The 25,833-nt window shown below is 39.3% G+C and overlaps 1 protein-coding gene across 1 annotated transcript in view; it reads right to left on the bottom strand.

Annotated features, from left to right (window-relative positions):
• Nucleotides 1-17,688, bottom strand: part of LOC114934106 (uncharacterized) — a 215,194-nt gene extending 197,506 nt beyond the window's left edge. Inside the window, exon 1 of the mRNA XM_085486588.1 lies at nt 16,746-17,688. Coding sequence (XP_085342714.1) covers nt 16,746-16,847 — 102 coding nt within the window. The 5' untranslated portion in view covers nt 16,848-17,688. The remainder of the gene's footprint in view (nt 1-16,745) is intronic.
• Nucleotides 17,689-25,833: the final 8,145 nt, after the last annotated feature.

A 25,833-nucleotide genomic window follows, 5' to 3' on the forward strand; every position in this document is an offset into this window, starting at 1 on the left:
CATGTGCGTGCGTGCGTAAGCATTTTATTTTTAGAAACAATTGATCGAATTCTGATTGTTCTCTCAAGCTTTTATGTAGAGTATTTGATAAATTAAAAAAAAATATTTTACAATAATTTTTTTATATGAACAAAAATATTATTGTAGTTATAAAAACTCTTCTATTGAGAAGGTGGGTCACCGTTCCAGGCCTGCATGCACTACAATCTGGTGATAATTAATATTAAAATAGGTGCGCAAAAGTCGAGCAAATCCCTTACTATAGCCAACTTATATTTTTGAAAACGCTGTATTTTTATATTTTTCTATATTCCTTTTATAGAATCGTGTTCGGCTCTACTTTTCATTAAATTTAATTAATTTTTTTATCTCTGACATTTCTCATTTTATAATTACATATCAAAGGGCATTATTAATTGCCCATATTTATATATATATAATTGCATAAAATAAATGAATAAATTTATATTACACAATTTGACGTATATACATTCTATAAAAATTAAAAGCGGTCGCTTATTAACGCGTCAAAGAATATTCGATAATTCCGCTTAATCGCGCCAAAAGTTTTAATGAATTAAATAATGATTTGTATCGCTTGTGTGCGCAATTAGCTGGTAGCAGTGTCGCATCGCGAACTACATTCAATCGACTTTAATAGACACGTGGGAACTCGGCGCGAATAAAGTCAACGAACGAGTAATTTCCGGACGCGGCGAACTGATATCAGCTGAAAAGCTGGATTTCTGTATTATGACGGGAATTGAGCCGAGCTATCGTCGTAACAATCGGCATCAATCACGGGCATGAAGTGGATTATATATCGACGCGGCTTATCCGCTCGGTGTAAAATATTATCAGACTTGATCTGTCTACTGGCCTTTTCCATATACAGGAGAGAAGGAGAGATGGTGGGAGAATATCGAATCGTTTGCAATGTAAAATGCGCAACAGAGCGTCGTCACGAAATACACGGAGCAGAGCACGTATTCATCGGTACGTAACACGCAACGTTATAAATTATACGACGGCGACGGCGACGAAAATGAGGATGAGGAGGACGAGAACGACTAAGACGACGAATGAATGGAATTTACGAGGGGAAAAAGCGGTTTAATTGTCGGCAAGATACCGGCGCCTTGTTAAGAGTAATGTCACTAATATTTTCTTCCACGCGGAGCAAACGATGAAGTCGTTACGTTGGAATGGAGCCAGGCTCTAATTCGCGCCACCGTAGGAAGGACTTCGCGACGCGACGGCTCGGATAGGTTGAAGCTGAGCACATCGTCGTGGAAAACGAGAACGTGTATATATACGCGCGGTTGAGAACACGCGGGAAATGCGGTCGTCTCCGTCGGGACGAGATTTCTGTAAACGCTGGTCCCGGAATCATCGGAGCCAGAGAGTTCTCCTCATTGAGCTCCGATGTTAAATTCTCTCGAGCAAGAGCATAGGAAAAAGCAAGCAGAGGTTTTCATTCGCGCGCAACATTCTTGAATCTTTAATGCAAGCCACCGAGACTATTTTCTAAACGCGTTGGAAGCGGCTTTCGCTGCGGGAAGGTTCATCGGATACACATCTCGACGAATACCCCCAATCCCCGGCATTGCATCCCCGCGTGTTAAATCACCCGCTGAGAGTTTATCTTACCGCGGGCGGCGGATTAAACTACACGACGATATATGCATTTTCCACGGCATCGCTCGAAAGGGAAAACTTTTAATTAAATAAACGCGAGACGGTCGGAAAGCATTCCCCCGACCGATTTGAACCACCACCCGGTTCCCCGTTTGATCCACGGTCGTGAGAACGTTAAGATTATACGCGGGGAGAAACAGTCGACGAAAAGGGTCGTGTTCGACAAAATTACTTCGGACTCGAAATTTTCCTAGAAATTGGAACGTACGACTATCCCTTCGCTAGTGGCGGCTCGCGGCCGTTAACCGAGAGCTTTCGAAAGTTTTAACTAAATTCAACTCTGGCGCGCGCGAGGAAAGTAAAAAGTTCTGCGGAAGTATTCGCGCGTCCCGAGTAATCCGCACGAGAGCATTAACGTGTACGAATATACACGCCTACGAAGGGAGATGCTTAGTCATATTATTCAATCTCGCAATCGCGCGCTGATTCACTCGCGGAAGCTTCGGAAAACAATTTCGATTTAATTGGATGTCGAAGTAGTAATTTATCAAAAAATAGATTTCAAAATCACTGTAAGACATCTCACATACATTTATAAAATACATATTCTATAAAATTTTATCCAATTTTACGACGTGTATTAAAAACGTGTTTAGAATAACTCATTCTGTTGCTCGTAATAAACATTAGAAGATTTTCATGAATTTACATGCCTCAGAGATAGAAATAGTCTTATTATTCAATTAATTTCAAGACCGTAACAGAGAAGCTTAATCTAAAATTTAATTAAAATATATAATGTCGAAAATTCCATCTTTTTGGAAAGAATGGCGTTCCATTAAATTTCTGACTAGAAAATTATCTCTGAATACGTTCCCAAAGTTTAATGCAAACGTCAGAGAATAATCTGCGTGTAATGTATATAATAAGAGTACGTGCTGTGCATGACGCGTACACGTTGATATCTTATCATGTAGCAGACTATCCCACAAAGACTATTTAAATCTACTGTGTTACAAAAGAATATCGCGCAAGGACGTCCAGACTTATAATAACCGTGATGATAATATTTAGCTGTGATATAATAAATAACAATGTCAAATAATAAATTATCAGTTATCAGTTTTGTTATTCAACTGCGATATATGCAAGATTTGTTTTATAATTTCGTAAACATAAAAGTATCAATATATTAGTATCAATATATTCGTATCAATATATTCGTATGTATATAAATGCTAACATATCGATTATATTTCTAAAAGTAACAATACCGGATATTATGTCATTCGTAAATATCATCATATATCTCGAAAACACGTGAAACATTACATATATCTCGAAAAAAACGTGTTTTTATCAAAGCACAAAAATTAAATTATGTGTGACAAATTAATTTTTGAGGAGTAATATAGAATAGCAATATATAAAAGTTCATAAAAATTTATATTCATAAAAATAAATGTAAAAACAATTCAAAATTCAAAAACGAATGCACAATGATGAAAATTGTATGTTATAATTTTTTTATAATTAAAAAATTGAACAGCTTATTTATTGTAAAACCAAAACCTATATATTATATATATCACATCGTTGAATAAGTGCATAAAAAAATAATTGAATACTTAATGGTTCGATAAAATAATCAACAGTCAACAGAATATTATTCCTCATTGAAAAATATATTATAATTAATTTTTTCTAAACTAATCATATACATCTGACATTTATTAACCCGGTAAAATTTTAATTTGTATTTCATGTGCTTTACTAATTTTTTAAAATAATTAAAAAGAAGCATTATTTTCCACACAGTAGGTAATATTAAAAATTCTTACGGTTTAAATATAATTTGTAAAAAATTTTATAAAATGTATGTTACTGCGACAAAGCAAAACGAATCAAGTGTTGGAGCATTTGGATTTAAACGCCGCGTTTTACAAAAGTTAAATTCACACGAGACGATTTCTCACAATAGCGTTTTACAGGTCACGCGATACAAAAACAGAAACATCACGAGCGAGATATCACAAACGGGGCTAGGAACGACATACAGTAAGCGTGCGCGAATGGAAAGAGATTCTTTCGAGAAGCGAGAGAGCGGGGCGCGTTCCCGGGGGAATCGTGCCAAAATTGTTAACGGCCGGGGGACAGCCCTGTTATAGGTGGCATGTGCTCGCGATCGGTCGTCCGACCGGACGAGAGAGAGGTGGAGACAGGTGGTCGGCGGCCCTGAGATACCGGTCGCGGAACTGAAGCCGCTTTATTGAACTCGCACTCGATAGATACGCTGTCCAGTCGAGGCATGTGCGAATCTATCGGGAATAGACGTGCCAAATGTATATCGAAGGAGACAATTGCGTTACTATCTCGCTCTCTCTCTTGATGATACGAAGTTACTAGATTGATAAGAAATTTTTATAGATGCTTGTCCGGCAAAGAAGTTAAGGAAATTAATAAGCAAGAGTTTTTTTCGCTAAAATATAATAGAAAAAGAGGAATCGACAATTATTTTTTAACCGACGATACACGCAGACAATTTATTCTTAGAATTTACCCTGGAAATCATAGTAATCGTGGGATAATAAGTATGGTGTTGGAAGAATGTTATGAGTTTTTCTCATTAATATTTAACACACAATAAAAAATATTAATATCTACCATAAGATATAAAATACGTTCGATTCATTTTACTATGTACTAATTAATACTTTTTATTATATAGAGTAAATATTAATCAGAAATTATAAAATTCCAATACTATATTGTCCTACGATTACCATAATTTTGAGGGTAAATTTTAAAAGAAAATTCTCTGCGTGTAGAAACGGTAATTATTGATGCTTCCCAATTTTTTTGATTATCGGTATTTTCAAAACATCGATATTATCACAAATCTGCCATCTCTCCTCGCCGTTCTTCATCTCTCATTGTACGTACTAACAAGGGACGAACACTGCAAGAGTCTTCGACCTTTTAGAATTCTCGTGATCGTGCGTCTTGCGCGAAAGAAAAAGAATCGAGCGGAAAACGAAACGTACGATGGAATAATAACACTGCGGGACATCTGCGGTCGGGCGGAGATTGAAATACGAGATGAAGGCTCTCGTCGTCGCGCACAAAGCGCGGATACAAAGCGCGGCACGTCGTGATACACACGACGACATCGGCTAGACACTCGATAGATCCGTTCGCACGGCTAAACAAACATCTTTTCGGAGGCGGCGCACGAGTCTGATACTATAAGATGTATAAAGTAGTGTACCGAGGTGAGTGTAAGCCGATCGATATTTTTTTCCCCCTCGTGTAAAGTAATATTTCGCGCCAGCGAGATACACTTCGGCAAGCGTATTTCACGTTGCGGAGAGCGTTTCGGAATTATTTATAGTACCGATAATATCGCAAGATAGATTTTAGATCTTACTCGCGCGTATGACTCGGAGCTTCCCTCCCGGCCCTCCTTACTTACGATCGCGGCACGCGAGATAATGGAAATCTTGTTCCTATATATAGTAGACCTTTATATATAACAGACTTAGCAATACTGACAGCGTGAAATCAGATCTACAAAACTTTGTACAGTCACGAATGAAGAAAATATAAATCTAGCCGGATAATATTGCAAAGAGAAGGTATATCAGACAAAAGTCAAACTTAAACAGATTAATTTGTGCCATTTATGTTGCATCTTTTATCACTGAAAAAAAAAAAATTATTTGACTTAACAAAATCTGCGGTCAAATACGTGCAAATAAATATCAATGTAATAAGAACTAAATATTTTGTTTTCAACAAAATATTTTTTGTTTTTAACTAAATATATTTAGTTAAAAATAAAATATTTGGTTCTTATTACATTGATATTTATTTGCACGTATTCGACCGCAGATTTTGTTAAATATGCGTCAATTATTGATAAAACAAATAATTTTTGTATTTGAGGAAAAAATTCTAATTACCTATAAAATAATAAATTAATTTTTTGATCGTATACTCGGTATGCAAATGCAATGAGAAGTTAATTAGAATTATGTGGTTATTAATTAAATATCGATTAGCAGCGTTAACGAGGCGCGCATCTTTATTAACTGTTTTAAAAAAAACGTTTCTCTGCTATCTTCAGCGGACAGACGCGAGTGCTTCACGACGCGAGTAAGCAGAAAAATTCAGCAGTAGCCGGGATATCTCGGAGATTTCAGACGCGCTTTTTATTTCTCTGCCACGGCTGTCCACCGGGAGCCTTTGCTTGTCGCGCGTACGCGGCCGTTCTCTAAAAGGTCAAAGGTGCCACGTCCTCATCTTGAAAACATTAATGAGCTGCCTGCCGACGACGATGTACGTACACGCTGCGCACCCCAGGATGCATGGTGTCTTTCTCGGAAAGGCGCGGCACCGAGACGGAACAGATGAGAATACAGCTATAGGAAATTATAGAAGGTATAGAAATATCTCTGAATTTTATTGTGAGTTTCAGCAGTATAAATTAAGAAAAAGATTTACGTAACAAAAGTGTCAGCCATTTCAAAGATAAAGAGGATCAATTTGTCTTTTTCAGCAAAATTCGCGAGATAAAAGAATGAGCAAAGTAAATTATTGCGGAATTTTACAGTATAACATTGAGATATTGGTGGGAAGTGACTCGCACAAACACACTTAATTTCTATTCAAATAATAATAACATCGAAAGCTATACTTCTATTCTACCCGCATCGTCTACAACAGGATCGCCAAAAATTTGGACGATATTTCTCCGTCACTCAATAAACGAAGGAATACACGTCGGGCGACATGTGTTGCACGTACGCGGACTAACAGAGTCTATCGACTATCGCGCAATTTAACCCGCTTCGAAAGTTCCGGCCGATTCGTTGCAAAGCTGTCGGTGGCACGCGAGCGAGCGCGGAATTCCCCCGTCGGGAGAAACTCGTTTATCAAAATACAGTTTATCCGAGATTACAATGATCCGGCGCGAGCGTGCGCCGCCGTTGCACACCGGATAGGGATTATTTAGAAGAGCCATAAATACGCCGCGTTTAAACCGTCCGGCGAAGGGAAGTGCGCGGCGTAAACGGAAAAATGCTCGTTAGGATTTCCGCGCGAGAATAAGAATCTCTTCCGCGGAAAACAATCGAAGAAACCGAGACACTTGGCGGAAGAGATGATATTTTCGACCGAACCCCTTTCTCTCTCTCTCTCTCTCTCGTTGATAACCCGAACACGAAGCTCGTATCCATTCTTATTCGACGAACCGTACGAATAAAGCAAGAACGGAAGTTAAACATTGAGATTGAAAGAAATTGATATCATTATCGGTCATGATCTCGTATACTAATATACGCGTATCACATATAGCTAAAATATTTCAGAAATAAGAAAATGATGTGTGTCGCGAAGAAAAGTGCATATATTGATTTCTAACATGCATTTTTTTCAAATTCTCGTTAATCAACAAAGGACTTTTAAATGTTAAAAATTCTGTTAAAGAATTCTTATGAGTAAAAAAGATTTAATAATTAATAAATACTAATATCTATGTGTGTGAAAAGAATTTTCATTTTAAAAAATGTAAATTATAAAAGTCGCATACAATTAGAATATTCTGTCTCCAATAGAAAATTTTGCGTATTATATCAAATAATTTCACGATATATAATACACTATACTATATATAATTTGTATGTAAAATATTTATTGCAACGTACGTTTCGAAATACGTTAATAACCGATACCTCGCACAGTTTTGACGTTTTACAGTCTCTGCAGCGCAATTACGCAGTGATCGCATTATAATGGGCACATGCGGTACATTATCGATTACCGATGCTTTAATAAATAAACGATTTAGCGAATTGGGAAATTCGCACGAGTGACCGACGACAAAACCGTACTTAAATCGGCGAAACGCGATTGGCAGAACGGGCCGATAAAGAGAAAAAGAAGAGGATGAAGAGTTCCTTTACCGTGGAATTGTTCTAGATTTATGAGCTCCAAGAGTTCAGCCATTCAAATTTTTCAACCGCTCCTTCTTGCCTCAGCCCGACGAGGCGCAGAAGGAAACCGATATAGAAATGGAGGGAAATAACTTCTCGTGCGACGATGGTGGTGCACGGATCGGATATTGATGAACTCTAATAACATCAATATAAAAATTTGTAATACTTTGCCTGGTTTGATCGTTAACGTAAAAAATTGACTCGCTGTCATTGTTAACGAATGGCTGTGTATCATTCATATATCTGAGAAACGTTTAGTTTATATATGTCACACGTTAATAGATCTCTAGATAAATTTGGAATCATTTTTTCTTTGTTAAATTTATTTTTACTGTGACTTGCAACGATGACTTAACGCGCATATATCTTGTCGATTAGGTGCGAAACAGAATACATATATGTCAAAAAAAATTTCCTTTAATTTAATTGAGATCTCAAATTCATCTGACGAATGTGTCATTAATAATAGATTCTACAGAGAACTTACTATCTACAACGATATCAGATTGCCAACGCCCTTATTAACTTCGTAATCACGATATGACGATGTATATACAGGAAACGCGCGAAATAAAACTGTCATTAAAAGTTGCTGGCCGAACGAAACTTATAATACCGCGATAAAATATACCTACTTTCGCTGGGAACTTCACCAATACGTCCATAACACGTAATTTTAACGGTACAAAGAAAAAAAAGATTCATGAATAAAAGATACACGTTGACATAGTCTATGCTTTTCCAAGAAGCTTCTCGAGAAACATCTCATCGCGATTGCGCGAAGTTCGGTTCCCTGACAAAGATTTTCTCATTTTACTGCGGTCTAGTTCCATTAAAAAGAATTTTCAAACAATGTAAAACAAAAAGATGGAATAATCTGAAAGAGCTGTTAAAATATTTTCAAGAAATAGATAACTAATTTCGTGTAAGTAATATATAGTATTAAATCTTGTTCTATTTGTATTATATGAAAGGTGAATATATACATTTAGAAACTTTGATATTTAAATATAACGAAATATGACTTATTCTTATTCAGCTGATGTTATATATATGTTCATATCAAATAATTTAAAAAATTGTAAAAAAACCAACTTCTTTTCTAATCGCAATGCCAATGAAAAATATACTGCTTCTCGATTTCTGTATAATTTTCTTACACTTCTTATAGTACTAAAAACTTATACGAGTGAGTTCTCATAGCTGTCTTACGTATATCTCATCTCAGGGTACTTAATTGCTCAGTTAAGGTTTATAGAAATCTGATCTTCAAAATAGAGATATGTACACTCCCTACCTATCTCGTACAGCTTAGCATAGAACGGTATAATAAGCGCTTTCTCTCTCCTCGTATCTCGTTGACGAGTTCTTCTTGGTATCGCTCTCTTCGCAAAGATCGAATTACAACGTAAAAAAGAATTGCTCTCTCGAAAGCTATGTATTAAATATACATATAGAATTGAACTCGGTGGATTGCACTTCCTGGAAATTAAAGCTGTGAACGCAGTATCTGCAGCTCTCGAATTCGCGCGCATACTCTTGACATTTCCGTTCGAGATCTACACACGTATGTTACACACTACGCTACCGCGATACACGTATCGTGCATATGTGTACTGCGAACGCGTACCGATCTATATCGCGTATATCGGTGGAACGTTCGTTCGGTGCTCCACGATAATAATTACCGTACCTGGTTCGGTTGCATTGAAACACGCTCGAGCTCGGCGCAGCATGCATCGAAGAGGCAGATGAAATGAACGAAGTATACACGAAGCAAGCAAGAAAGAGAGCGAGGACGTGCGCGCGAAAGAGAGAGAGAGAGAGAATTATAAGAAATGAGGTAGACGGAGAAAAAGAGAAGGAGAAAGAGGGAAAGCGGTAGTACCGGTCCAGCATGTCCTCGCAGAGGATACTTGGAGGCACGTAGGTAGGTAGGTAGGTAGGTAGGAAAGGCGCTATCTTACGCCATGCTGATACTAATGCCACTAGATACCAAGGGTATTCTTGGCCCGGTTATTTTCACCCATTTTCCGTCTGCCACGCAGCGCGCGAAGGAAAATTCTGGGTTTTCCTCGACGAGAAATCTCGAGCGAAATTAATCACGCGTCGGTCTTTGCGGCAAAAGTCTCGGTCGCTCTCGTTTCTGAATGGTCTTGCTTCGATAAAAAGAACGCTCGGTCATTTGATAGAAATCGAGCAATCAAAGGAATAACGCGTTATCGTATATACGCGCTCTCTATATAAAATCGATCATTTTTAACCATGACGTATATTAAATTTAAAAGCGCTGTAAACTTGAGTGAAAGATCACTTTTTAGTGACGTCTAGTGTGTGAAGAAAGTTTTAAGCCTCTCTCGCGTTTCCACGTCGTTTCCACGTAGTTTTATGATATAACATGTAATTTATCCGATATTTCCCTATTTGAATTTTTTTTCCTTCGAGAAACACAGTCCTGTCAAGGTTAAACGGCCGTCAAAACGCTCGGAACATCGTGCAAAGTATATTCAACTCCGTTGTTCTCCAATTTCTCGAACGTCTTTTACGTCGGAAAATGCCAGCTGACGCGGTTTAGCGGTGGCTTAGAAATGCAAGAATATACACGACAGCATATACTATATACTCGTAGGATATATTAGAATCGTCAAAGCTTTTATTTCAGCTACGTGGCGGCGGATCTCGCTGAGACGATTACGAAAACACACGTGTCGGATGAAATATCGAACCTTTTACGTACGAGGGTTTAAGAGCGACATATGCGGGGGGTGCATAAACGCGTCCGCGTCCCCTTCGCAGTCCGTCGCGACGCCATTGGATACGTTAATGCATATAATAGCCCGCTATTTTGTGCCGCACATAGGAACTTAATTCAGGTGTAATTTTCCATCCCGCGAGATCCATCCCGGCTCTTCCCCGCTACTTTGCCACGCGTTAATTTAATTATCGCGACGCGCGCGGCACAAAGGCGAAGAAATTAGTTCCAATTTGAGCTAATTCACGATTAAGTCCTGTGCCCGTCTGTAACCGAGACGCACGCGGATAAGAAAAGTCATCGGGCCTAATAGGCTTTGGCCCTTGGCGTTATCTCGGAACGTTAAAGTTGTACTCGAACGAGAATACGATATCCCCTGCGGCGTTATCTCACGACCGGGATTTATATACACATAGACATCGACGCACCCGCATTTATCGTAACCGAGTTAACGTAACTCAGACTCCCATCCACTTGTGCCGAAGAAACGGCAATAGCGTCGCGATATCCAATCTCTAATTCACATCTGACAGCTACGAGGATTTATGATCGCCTTTCCCAGACATTTCGTACCGCGCCTGAGACATTCGAACCGAATTTTGCAAATCTCGTTGGATTAGATAATTAGATCTTATATCTTCCAAGTCAATGTTCGTTCAACGTAATTTAAAAAAAAAGAAAAAAACGAAATTAGAGAAGTAATAAATTCAAAAGTGAAAAAGCATATCATGATTGAATACAAAGAAAACCAGAGAGCCGATTAGATTTATTAAATTATTGAGTGCGCATACAAATTCTTTTTTTCAGCAAACGTCGCATAAACGACGTTTCTACGTGAAGATAATGATTAATAGCTTTTATCGACCAGACTTTTAACAACATTGGGATTCACAGCTACAAGAGAATTCTCTCGAGAATCGATGATATGTTAATGAGACGATAAATATTTATGTCGTGCGCGCGAAGGCCAGTCCGCGATTGTTACGGGATTAGGAGTGTCATCCGTATTAATAGTTAAAGTCGTAGAAGTCGGAAGCTTGCGTGAAACGGACGGCTACTTCACGGTCGATCGAATTTTTGATCGCAGGAACGAAGGCTCTATCTGCGCAATAAACTCGGTCGGCATATTAAACGTATCCACACGCCGCGCGATAAACTTTGGAAACGTTACACAATAATTATACTGCACAGCTAATTGTAAGAAACAAGCTTGCGGAAATTAGAAGGAAAATGGACCACGGTAATTTGAAAATGTAGTCGTGAGCCTCGGATAACTTTGAGCATTCACGATATCGTTACATACTTTGCGCGATACTGCGCAATCTCGGAAATTGTTACGAGCTTCTTTTAGAGCCACGAGCCTTCCGTTAAGTCGCAAAATTAATACGAGAAACGTAGACTCAGTAGCAAATGCAAAAAAAAACGAATATATTTGAAATTCTTAAATCCAACACGGAGGGAATTTTCTCTTAGAATTTATCCTGAAAATCATGGTAATCGTAGGCAATATAATTTTAAGTTTTTCTGATTTTAATATTTATCACAATAAAAAATATTAATATGTACATCATAAGTTTTACATAGTAAATTAATTAAACATATTTTATATCTTATTATAGTAGATATTAATATTTTTAAATTGTTAAATATTAATCACAAAAAATCCTCTCTCTCTCTCTCTTATAAGATTATAAAATTTTTCCAATAACATTGTCCCACGATTATCATGATTTTAAGGGTAAATTCTAAGAGAAAATTTTCTCTGTGCAAGCGATACTTGCTTCGTAATTACTATATAACATTAAACGACATGATAAAATTATTTTCGAGATTAATATCACATGATATATATATATATATATTGTAAACATGTTGCTCCGGTATCATAAACCTAAAACCTACAATCGTCTGTATATTCAGGAATTTATACACATCTCCCTACGGAAAACAAATTGAACGACAATTGTCAAAAATTGCATTTGTATACCGTAACGTCGCGTCGGACGCACAATTTTTAGTTCGAAACAAGGATCGTGTGGCACGGACATCCGATTGCAAAAATTTCGTTGGACTTGCACGCGCGCGCGTCCACGTTGTTTTTGACAACGCGACAGGTAAAAGCAAAGTTTTTCGACGCATCATCGTGATGCGGGAGTTATGGAAAATCTAAACGTAGGTACGCGAAAACCCATGTTTACAGTTCATCATTTTCCGTCTCTCTTTTCTTCCTCGTTCGCCAGACACGCTTCATTCTCCGTTAGGTACGCGACACCGGCGCCTTTGACGCAGCAACGACCGGTGCGTTTAAGCCGCTTTAATCTTTCACTGGCGTATGTACGTGATTCGACGTCGCCGCCTCATCGCCGTCGAGTGTAATAATCTAAACGCGCGAGAAGCATGCACGATTCGTGGAAGTTTCACGGATCGGCTTACAGAACCGTGTGACGTCTCGAAAATATACCTGCTGAAGCGTGAAAGGGTAAAGAAGGGACGAAAGAATATCATTTATTATTATGGTCTCGGAAATCATGTGTCCCCTAATTCTCAGTTTCCACCAACAGACAACTCACTTGTGGCTGTCCATAAAATTTTCTTTTGTGCGGGACAGTGTTGACTCAATAAGAAAGATGAGTGAACGCTTATATACTGTTAGTGAAAAGAACTAAAAACGTGTGCCCGCAAGATGAAGCGAAGAATATCTCGTAACAAAATTATATATATATATATATATATATATATATATATATATATAGAAAAACTATCGGAAACAGATGTGAGATACGAAAATAAAAAAAGTGCGATAATATGTTAACGATCAATAAATAATAATTAATATGAAGAAATTATTACTCAAAGATATGTATCGTTAGAAAAAAATAAAATTAATGAAAAATTAATTATGTAATGAGTTATTGTAGCATTTAAATTGAGATGAAGTTTTTAAAGAGGGAGAGAAAAAATTCGATACTGAAATGGTGAAAAGCAGGCGAGAGAGATGGAAAAGGAGCTGAGAAAGATATAGAAAAGGAGCAACAATCTACAATAGCTTTGCTCCCTCTCGTTCTTCTTCGTATCCCTGCCATCGTTCTTTTTCTTTGACTTCGCTCACGATACCATTCCCAAGCTTGCAACGAGCTATATGGCGAACGGGGCGGAGTGAAAGAGAGAGACAGAGGCGAACAGAGCGAAAAAAAGGAGAGAGGAGCTATACTAGAAAGAGAGAGAGAGAGAGAGAGAGAGAGGTAGCGTTTATTATTAGGTTGCAGGATTCACAGATGAGAGTAGATCCTGCGAGCACGGTGTGCACGAGACAGTGACGCGATTGATCGAATAAACGGAATGCGCAGTGCTCCCGATGCATTAATCCGAGAACCGGTATTTCGAAAAGAAGAAGAAAATGCGACGCGTCAGCACTCATAGCAACGCGATACGCATTAGATTGCATACGTCTATAGATGCGAAGCACGAGCGAGGATCACGAAGATTAGAATGTTCCACGGTAATCGAGAGTTTATGTATTATGCATCGCAATACGAATAGAAGACGTGACCTTAAAAAAAAAGAAACGGGAAGAAAAGATAGAGACGGAAGAGCCTAGCTTGCGATATCGATGTCACGAGATGCCGTGCTTTCAAGGTGCAATCCGTTAATGCATTTTATGTCACACATTATCAATTAATTTCGTTACCAACTCGCCTTCTTGATAGCTCGGGCTTAATTACGTAAAGCAGTATTAGCAGCAGCGGCGAGCCAAGTGTTGCGCCCCGACCTCGTCCGTCGTGAATTTTATATCAGACATTAACGCGATCGTCTCTCTCTCTCTCTCTCTCTCTCTCTCTCTCTCTCTCTCTCTCTCTCTCTCTCTTTCCTTTTTTTATTTTCTTATTCATCGTCTAATCTTTGCCGCGGCTTTTTCACGCCTCGTCGTTCAAAGTCTGACACAGTGTGTAAATGCGCGTAGTTTTGAAACTTCTCGGGACTAACTTCGGGACTTTCGTATTCGCATTAACGGTATGCGGATGCGAATTGCAAGGCAAGTCTGTGTGCGTGTGCCTGCGTCATGGTATGCATTATTGCTAGTTACATGATGTAGTTGCTACAATCTCGTAACTTTGGGCATGAAACTTCAAATACAAATTAAACATGAGAATGCTAATGATATATTAGAGCAAAACGTTACTGTTAACGTCGGGGGAGGAGGCTGCACGGACACATCCTCTTTATCAGTTTTATATACACATATTTATACCACAATAAGATATAAAATATGTTTGATTAACTTTATTATATACATATTAAAAATTATACATATTTTTTATTGTGATAAATATATTAATCAGAGAAACTCTTCTAAAATTCTTACCATACCGTCCCATGATTATCATGATTTTCCAGATAAATTCTAAGAGAAAATTCTCTCCATATACGAAATCTCTAGATTTTGATCCTGTATACAGCGCAATCTGATTTCTATAATTAACAATTCCTACACAACTATCGAGTAATTAATTTTGTATGCAATTATCGAAATAATTACAATTGTAAATGTAACGGTAACAAGAAAATGTTGCAATCTAAAATTTTATACCCGATCAAGTTTTAAAGTATTAAACTTTCCTCAATAATGATAATTAGTCTTGCTTATTTATTTCTGGTCTTCATCGTTTTATTCGGTTAGACGCTTCGCCGATTGCATTTACGATAGATTCTTAAGACAAGTGCTGAGATACAGTTTTGGATATATACGCGCGTCGCGAGTGCTTAGGAGGAACGATGCGGGAATTAATTAAAGTTATGCAATGATTGTACTTAACTAAATATATTCTTCAAGGCAAAATGGTACGCGTGAATACAGATAGATATATCGCTCGGATTACAAACGTGATGCGTCCGTGCGCGGCGACTATCGAAGACTGGTATATCTCGTTATCTAAAAATCTCCTATTTATACCTTGCCTCAAAAAACGCCCTTCGCTAGGCTTCGAGAGGCTTCGCGAACTTTCTATCTATTTTTACTTCTTTGTTTCTGTCCTACTCGTCTTTCGTCTCGTCTGTAATATTTTATTTATATTTACTTGTGCCTTTGTCCTTTTCGTATATGTCAGTGTTCGTATTCGTATGCGTGTTTTCCTTATTAATCTCAGGGAAGTATGTGACGATGTAATCGCCACACAGTCATCTCATCGCAGAAGAAACTCTTACAGTCTCGCATTCATCAAGTGTACCACTTATCTTTGAAATATATAATTATTATAATGTTTGTCATTAGACATTTCCTACGCCGTTCGCGCAACAGTGCTCCAGTATGACAAGAACACTAATTTCTAAGTCAAATTGATTTTGAATGAAATAAATGAAAAATACGTCAATGAATAACGAAGTAGTTTTTCATTTGATTATTCTCATATTACGAATTGCTTCTGTTTCGTCATTCATATTAAAAAAGATGATCTCACGATCGATGCTCAATATATTATTTCAAATCGACTAAAGATTCATAAATAAATATTTGAAATGACCTACAATTAAGCATTACTATTTCCCAACAATATTGCAATTGTTAACGAAGATTGCCATTTCGAAATTAGTCTCGTAAAATGATTAAATCACTTAAAAATGTTACCTTTTATTTAAATTGAATAAAAAGGTTGTATAAAAAGGAGAAATTTTAAATTGGAAAATATATTTCAAATGATCATCGCGAGAATTAATTTTAGTTGCTCTTATTTGTTTACAGAAAACAGCATTATATTCCTGCACGATCAACAAAATTCGAATCTCAAATGAATTAATGCGAAACGCCGCATAAGTAATAAATCCACTGTAAATCATCATTATTAATATCGTCATTGCTATTGCTTTTTATTGAATTCGTTCGAAAATCGCCCCCTGACAAAACGACGCATTATTCCTTGTAAAATGCTCGTTCAAAATAAGGGAGAATTACGAGTGTGTGTTATTTTTCTAAACACAAAAGTTTCCTAACATAAAATCAAATATAACGGAAGAAAGGGAGGTAATCGCGTAAAATAGCATTTTCTCTATTGACTCTGCACGCTATTGATTCTAAACTGAATAGAGCCAAAATGAACGGGGAACAACAGCGTGTTAACGAGATTTGCGCGATAAAGTGTCGAGTTACAATGTAAACATTTAATTCGCGGAATTAAGCGAGGCAGGCAACGTGCAAAAAAAATACACGCGACGAACAAAAAAGCCTGACCTTCGAATTCTTTGGACGCAAACACAAACACACACACACACACCGCGTGTCGACGTGTGTATGAAAAAGCATTTCGCATACATATATACGATAAGATAATATTCTAAATTCTAAGACAATTGACACAGTGACTTACTCCAATGGGCCTGCTGACGATTGCCGACGTTCCGATGTCACCTCCGGCGATATCCTCCCGGCCGAAGTCACTAACTAGATGAAGCCCTTGCACATCACCCATGATTCTTGGCTGGCGCGTTCACGACGAAACAACTTATCCGTCACACTTTCCGTACCTCACTACAGAACGGAGGTGCACGTACACACACGAGCGCGCGAGAGAAGAGATCAACAGACGGAGAGAGAAGAAGAAGAAGCGGACAGAGAGAGACAGAGGGAGGAGAACGCGGGCGGAGGACGTGAACGGCGACGGCGACGGCGACGAGGACGACGACGACGGCGGCGGCGGCGTGATGGAGTAGTAAAGGCGAATGCACCGGGTGCCTCGACGATCATCGCGTCATGTCTCCGAGTGCGTGGCGGCCGGCCGCGGCCGCAAACGACGATCCCGAAGCTGCATTCCCCGTTTGTAAGCTCGCTTCTGACAGTCCCGCGCTCTTGGCTGCTACCTCTTCGTCGTCTGAACTCGCCCGGCGAGTTCGCCTCCACCTCATGTGTCGCGCGGGCGCCCGTTCCGTTTCGAGTTCGCGCGCCGCGATTCACGTCGTTTCCCTTCACCACGCGACACCAAACTTTCGGCGGCGTTATACACACACAGACACCGTTTATTATCTCTGTATTCTCACTCGCTGTTCGGCATTCCTTGGCTCCCGACAAACGAGGTTACGCACGAGCTTGGTTGGACGACAATACACACGACACACGACGAAGGCGCGTCCGCTTCTTACGAGCGACGCGACGAGCTGCGGAGAGCGAACTGTACTGTGCTCCACTGCACGGACTCGGTTCAACTCGGGAGCACGGGTGACGCGACGCAACACGATGGCGCCACGGCCGAAGTACGACTGACAGCGCCGCCGTCTCACCGCTGATGGCGACGCGCGGTACTACGCCACGCCGAGAGAGAGGGAGTGGGGGGAAGGAGGGGGGAAGAGAGAGAGAGAGAGAGAGAGCGACGCGTATGTGATAGCGTCGCGATATATACATACACATAAGAAGGCGTCGAATACAAGCACGCGTGTACTGTGTGCCTCACGCGAATAGGCGGTGTCGCGATCCCAGGGCCGCACTGATCCGTCTTTTCCACGACGAGGATGGAATACGCGGTTACGTGGACTCGCCAAGTTTCACCGATAAGTCATACACACACTGTACTCGTATTCCAAGAACACGAAACGCTTGATTTATAGACACTCGATCTTCTCCCGTGCGATAATTATTTGCTCACTTTCCCCCGAGTTTGATAACGAATATGCACATATACACTCGCGAATTTCACGCACTCATTGATATCGAATTCGCGTCGCTCGTAAACGGACTTCGATCATCGGGCGGATCGATCGTCCCGAGATACGGTAATTAACACGGTCCGGCCGGCGGTTTTTGAACGCCGCGCGAGCGAAACGGACGCTAATGCGTATCGCGCGTACAGATTCACAATAACTCCCGTGACGGTAAATAAAGTTTTGCGAACTAACGAGCGGCGGACGCGGATCAACCGCGCGTTACGCGCCCGCCATGTTGCCCCGCTCGCGCGCTTTTCGCGATTTCGCGTGCACTTTACGTGTCAACAAAGTGTAGCCAACTTTCAAGCGCGCGCGAACTCATTCAACTATATTCACGACTCTATCTTCAATTCGTTCATTATTTCAAGAATCAGATTATTTTACGCGATTTTATTAGTCTTAATTTAAACATAATCTAATAATAAACAATAAGAATTGTTATAATATAATATAATTTTATATATATATGTATATATATAAAATTATATTATATTATAACAATAGAGTAACGATGTATCGATTCTCTCGAACGATTGCAATTGTTGCGATTGCGACTCAGTAAACTCGTAGCCAATGATTGTTTCCCAATTTATAAAGCAGTTTCCCATCTGCCACCTTTCCATGTCGGAGTCGAGGTGATTTCGCTGCACAGTTTTCGCGCGTGCGAGAAAGAAAGGGGGAAAGCGAAGGGTGAGGGAGAGTCGTGCGTTAATAATCGAGCAAACTAACGTGCACGCGCGAATATATATACATATACATATATCGGGAGTGTCCAATGAAGTATCGCGGCCGTCATAGCGTGCTAATCAACGCGACTGTGATTAATACCGCATACAGTATTCGCGTCGCGTCAAAACTTCCATCTAAATGACCGCCGCCATTATTTTCACGTACCAAGTGCGTCGCTTGCATAATCGGACATCGGGCGAGAGAGTGATTGAATGGTACTGTCGAGCGACGAAGGTCCGGTGTAACGTGTCAATTAAGGCCGCGCGTTTGTTATCGTCCGTTTACATTATTCGACTTCGAGTAAATATACACAAATATCACACGCGGTCGTTAGAAAATTGGCCGTCGCGTATCGCAACGTAAACATTTCTCGATTCTCGATGTACCGCGAGCAACGTAAACAAACGTCGAAAGAATTCGCTCTCGCGCGCGTTTACTTGCGAGTTACTCGTGAAAATAAAAAAAATAAAAAAAAAAAAAAAAAACGGCGCGATAAATTCGAACGCTACGGCAATGCGCGAAAGAATCTGGCTCCAAGCTGAATATCGTATCGTGTCGCGAGTGAGTGAAGTGAGATGAACGAGGGATGCTGCTGAAAGATCGAGGATTGAAAGCGGCTTCCGGTTGTTTATGGTTTTCGACTCAGCGACAATGCTGCGGATTGCGGATTTCCGGTTTCCATGTACGGCGGAGGAGAAAATGATGAGCGTTAAATATTAATATTTTCTTGCGAATGCAGCACTGCAGAGAGAGAGAGAGAGAGAGAGAGAGAGAAAGAGAGATGGAGAGAGTCTTACATTTCATTAAAGTGAAAATTACCATAGCAACTAAAGATTGGAAAATAATAATTTATACAAAAGAAATTCATATTTAATTATTATAATATAAGTAATTAGGTTATATCAATTATTGGATTCTCCCTTGACATTAATTATACATGTAATTATGAATATTATCATTTTCAAAGAGTCTTTAATGTAGATATTCTATTATTTACTTGCGCGATAAATTATGTTCAATTGTATAATTAAATGACTGCGTTATATAATTTTCCATATAAATTAGAATTGTTTCTTTATTTGTTACGTAATGCGCGCATTTTTATTTTCACGCGTTATATTCAAATAATAGCCTATCGTGCTGTCTTCAAGAAGGTAAGTAAACGTAAATTATAAAGACAATTAGCCGTAGCAAAGAGAACGTTTTGAAAACAAAGAAGCGAGTGCAATAATCAATTGTGATGATGAATGAGAGCAACGAAAGTTCTCTTCGCACCATTTCCTGTATTGTCTCGCATCTCTCTCCTGCAGTGATTAATTGTACAACTTTACGATTATATTCAAACGGATACGATAGAAGTGAATTTTGCTATCATCCCGTTAAATGAACGATTCGCAATTATCCAGTAAATGGCGTGAAACATTAGATTTAAATGACGTACTATCATATTTTCTCACATTTGTTACGATATTTGATACATTTATATGAATTTAATATTTATATATGCAAGTACATTATTTTGATACATTTACACGAAAGCAAGTACATTATCTTATCATTTATAATATGCAAAATTTATTTATTCGTAAAATATAATTAATAGTAATATAATAATTTATACTTTTGATTAAAATTTTAATAGTTATAACAATAAAATATTACTGTTTTTTCTCATTAATGATAGAAAAAAAATAATTTTTTCAGTATATATAATTTCGAATTAATTGATTAAAGGAAATTACATGGAAAAGAAAAAATTTTGATTCTAATTATTTAAAAAATTACAATTACGATTTTATCATAAAAATGTTAGGTACACATTTAGATATACGAAGGAGCGCATATTTTCAAGTGCGGTAAGTACTTTCAATATGCAATATCAATATTCAAATTTGCAAAATGTGTTATATCCATTCGAGAGCACTCCCCTGCTCATTTAAGGGGTTAAATATGATTGCCCGTGTAATCCCTTCATCGGGATTCATCGTTTTTGCCAGAACAGTTGCGAGCGCGTGCGCGTTTATTACACACATAATTTCGTCGGTCACGTCGGGGTAAGAAAGGGCAGATGTACCCTCGGGCGACTGCGGCCCTGCGGGGTGTAATTGCCGCCACCCTCCAGGTTTCATGTCGCAGGGCCGACGCGACCATAATTCGTCGTCGATCGCGACGATTGCGGCGACTGATTGCGAACGCGATTTAACCGAGGACGGACGAGCCGGCCGTATGTCTGTCTCTGAAACATACCTCGCGCTCGTATAAACCGAATGTTAAATTGCGCGCTTTAAAACGATTTACATTCTTTTTTTACGCAGATTTTTACGCAGTTTTTTACGAGATTTACGCGCGCGTTGACCGATTTCCGAGTAACATCCTCGTTATTAGGATTATGCGTATTATTCAGTCGTAACGCACTCATTTTCTTAATTGGTTCGACATTTTTATATTAGAGATTTTGATGTTTTATTATATATGTACTTTGAAATCGACTCTTTCAATATGAATCTTATATTATTTAATATTATCATATATCGTAAACTGTTATATATTTTGTTGCGAAAAATGATAAAAATTTGATAAAAGTTTTCCGATGCGATACCGCTTGTGGCTGCTTTATATACAGTCAGATAAATTCTCCTAAAATTTATTCTCAAATTCTTAAATAACGTACGCGTTGAATATTTTTGGAGATTTTATTCTATATACTGCTATAAGAGGCTTTTCATACAATTCAGAAATTCCCGTAAATGTGAAATAAAATTTCGACAAGTTGTATGTATCACGCTACAACACGCCCGATACTACGACGGCCCTGGATTCCACAGCAGGCATCATCTGTCCTTTTTCCGCGGTATTACGCGAGTAACGTGTACAGTGTACACGATGCGCAGATGCTAATTGATAGTAATGCGCGATAATCTCAAACAATTTACCGAACTAGAGCCGTGTTTGTTTCACGCCCTCCGTGCCTCCTCATCTACCGCCAGCATCACACCGCCACTATCACAACCTCCGTTACCATCACCAGCATTCGTAACGCAAATACGAGCGCGATACCCGCTCCATTTTTCATTAAAATTCAGAGAAACTTCCGGGGCTGTTGCCAACGTGTGAGTTTCGAAACTATACGCCCGCGCCCTTTGTCCCGCGAAACTTGGCAAAATCATTTACATTAAGTACTCACTGCTGGGATAAGGCATGCATTCGTAGTTATTACCTAACTGTACACAATCTTGTCTCGCCCCACATACGAAAACGGGCGCGAAACAACTTAAAGTTCGTCGTCTATGCTCATCCTTACAACTGATTGTGAGAGAGAGAGAGATTGTGTGTGCTAAGCTAAAGCGGCGTATTTTTATTTCCTTCTCTAACTTTACATCAATTGTGTATATAGTTGCACAGACATTCTTTATCTTATTTAACAGTATTATACTCCGAGTTTAAACTTGAATGGCACAAAATGTTATATTGCTTCACTAAATCTCCTACATCGACAAAGGGAGGGATTGTTACCGAGTCTGATTTATGTATTTTCTTTGTGTTCGAAAAATCTTTTAATTACAAATTGCGTAAGGACCGTTATGCTTTGTGTAAAGTAAAACGAGCGTGACAAAAGAGAGAGATATCGCCCAGACAATTTATAACGTTACAGTCGCATGGAAGTCGAGGCAAGTATGCGCACAAAGTCAAAAAGAATTGTATAATAATGAATTTATAGTTATTTTTTGAAAACTTATACCGCCTCTCGGCTTCGTGCTCTTTCGACTTCTCGGTCTCCATACGATTCTTTTTCACGACGCCCTCCAAGTACGGGAAGGGATGAAATGGTAACACCGTGGCAGTGATGGCGTGGAATCCCATCGACTGGCAAGCGCAAATTCGAGATTCCGGACGGTGCACTCGCGATTTCTCACTCGCGCCGTTAACTAGGAAGTTTTCAATAGCGACGGGCACTCTTAGAATTCTACCAATGTCAACAAACTTTGGCGATCGAAAGTCTTCAAATTCTGTTCTGACGCGTTGGACATTCCCCAACTTTTGAAAAGAGTTACCGAAATTTTCGATGCTGTCGGAAGGGAACGATAAAATCAAAAGATTATTCCGAGCAATCTCATCGCGTTCTCGTTCGCGTCGTCAACATACCTCCCTCGATTTTCAAAATTATCGAAATATTCGCGCGAGTTTATAAAACTCGTCGCGTCGCGTAGAAAGGATCGAAACACACCGTATCCATCTCGATCTCGTTCCCATCGCTACCTCGATGCGCTCTCCGTTCTCAAGAGGATATCCGAAGCCACCCTCCCGAGTTCTCCGACATACACCCCCGCCCCTTTGCCGCCATTCGAGGACGGCCAGGGTTGCCTGGCTAAGTCGCCAAAAGCTTGCACTCCCGGTGGAATTCAACCGCCGTCATGCCTGAGACCAGGCGGGCGTATTGCGTGGCGTCCCTCGGCGTTGCCGATGCACTTCCATCCGCCGGGATCGTGCTTCGTAAAATTGGATTTGCGCATGGCATGTAGACGATTTGTCATACCGGCTGGTTACATTCTTGCGAAGACTCCGCCGGCGCTCGTAATATCTCGCTCGATGAACTCTCGCGTGACGATATTTCGCGGCACTCGCATCGGCAAGCGATCTCGTAATTGTGATTGATCGCCGACGCATCGCCGCGCATATATAAAATCGTAAAACGACGTCTAGTTCGAATCGATAGCTCATTAAACTAGACGCGGTTGTATTTCCCGTCCGTATATATATACCTACCTGTCGCGCATCCGGATATGTATACGCGAGCGAATTTAATACCATCGCGAGAGTCCCGTTTTATCGCGAAAATTAAATATAAATAAATAACTATGAGTAAATTGCGATTCGCGAGGTCGTTTATAACTTTTGATTTCTCTCTACTCTTTTCTTGTTTTTAATTAAATTTCTTTTAACCCAGATCCGAGGATTTTAATTAAAATTTTCTGCCGATTCTTAATTTTTCCGTCGCATATTTTCCATCGTTCTAATCTCGAATTTCACCCTGTTATTCGCTATTTATTGTGACTTGTAGGAGGCGAGATGACAGTGTCCAATCGATTCTCCATCGCCGAAAGAGCGCGCGTGTATATACAGGACGCACCATGCATCACGGTAAATCCGTGTCAAGCATGCAAATATCATACACTCCTGTTAGAAATACGATGACGCCTTATAAATATTATAAACGAGCGTGTGTATCAAAATACACTGGAAATTCGGTATACATATAACAAGCGCGCAGGTGTGTAGGCGTTCGCCTACATGAACAGACGACGCTCATTGTTGAGAAAACTGAAATAATGTTTCATTATCACGCTACAACATCGAATATATCAATAGCTTTTTTTGAATTATCGCACGATCATCTGTGAGATGTGATTAAATTTGATAAATTCGCAGGTTTATGCGATCTCTCATATACTTGTTGTCAAAATTAAAACGTGAATCGCGCTATCGCGACGTCATTGATCGATAGATTTGCTGTGTCCGTCGCATCCATACGCCGCGGCTACGGATTACAAATCGTTTGTTCGGGCATGATTTATGAACAACCTCGCACAACCGCCGATTACAATGGAAATTTCCTTTGAAATTGGCCGGACGAAAAAATTATTGTTCGTCGCGCGGATCTCTCGCAAAAAGCGCCTTAATCACAGCTAAAACCGCCTGCGTTTTTTCTCTCTTTCTCTTTTTAATCCTAGTAATCTCTCCGAAGCGGTGACGGATAAATTTTCCGATGTATTAGTAGAGAAAAAAGAAGAAGTAATCGCGTCATTCAACCGCGAGTAGTAGATACGCACGGTTTCCAGTCAATTTTATAATAGCTTCCTCCGACAATAAGTAGCGCAGATAACGGAGTCTTATCTACGGGCTCCTTTTTGGCCGATCGAAACGTTCGTCGGAATGAGATAGAAAGTATCGTACACACATATAACGAAGGGAGAACTTCGGGTACGGGGCAAAGTTTTTGCGATACCCGCGTGAACTGTATCAGATTTCGTATAGTTGGGCGAGAGGCAGCTAGCTTCTCATCCGCTCTCTCGCAGTTCAATCCTCCGCTTTTAAAACCCGCTTATACTTCGTACTTAGTTTTCGTGCGGTGAGCAATAGAGAGAGAAAGAGAGAGACAGAGGGAGGGCAAAAGAAGGGGAGAGGAAACTAGGGGGATTGGAAAACGAAACTTACCTGACGGATACGAGTCGTTGGGCACGATATGGAATCCCGAGGTCGCACCTCGGTCGACGGCGGTGATGGACAAATCGTCTCGCGGAGAGAAATTGAATGTCGAACTAGTTTCCGACCACTTCCGGAAACGAATAGTTCCGTCAGAACGGCTTTCGATAAATTTTCGTCGCACACGCGTACGCCAGCGAGACGAAAACATTTTTTCACTCGCCGGACAAATGTGCCGTCATGCGTCTCATTTCTTATTTATGCGTTCCGGCAAATCGGCCGTAAAAGTTCCTCGAAGGCTAAAAGAGATGAAATTCTCGACATATGAGGGTGCGCTTGTTTGTTTTGGGAATACTTGTTGGTCTATGATTAACCCTAGAACGTTAACAAGAAAGGGAAGGTTATTACATCGAGTAGCTACCCCTACACATATAGGCGGATATTATTTGCCATGTTTATATAATTAATATAAAAACGAGGGACTTCATAATTATCATTAAATAAATACAAATTTATATTTTTTATTCTTTATATATATTTAGAAATTGCTTATATATTTTTTTAATATATATAATCTTTTGTTATTACACGTAAAAGCATGTTAATATATTTACGGAAATACGAATTAAATTATACGTTTATTAATATCATACAATTAAAAATTATCAGACTATTGAAATAAAATTAATCTGTTTATTATAAGTAATGAAATTAAGGATTACAGTTTGAAGATATATGTTTTCTAAAACTTTAAAAAAGTCGTAATAATTCGTATTCATATTTTATATACATAAAAGAAATTGCCATTGTAGGTAAACATATATCGAAGTA

This window comes from Nylanderia fulva, unplaced genomic scaffold, assembly GCF_048542155.1.
Source record: "Nylanderia fulva isolate GAGA-0341 unplaced genomic scaffold, ASM4854215v1 Scaffold45, whole genome shotgun sequence".
Taxonomy (NCBI): domain Eukaryota; kingdom Metazoa; phylum Arthropoda; class Insecta; order Hymenoptera; family Formicidae; genus Nylanderia; species Nylanderia fulva.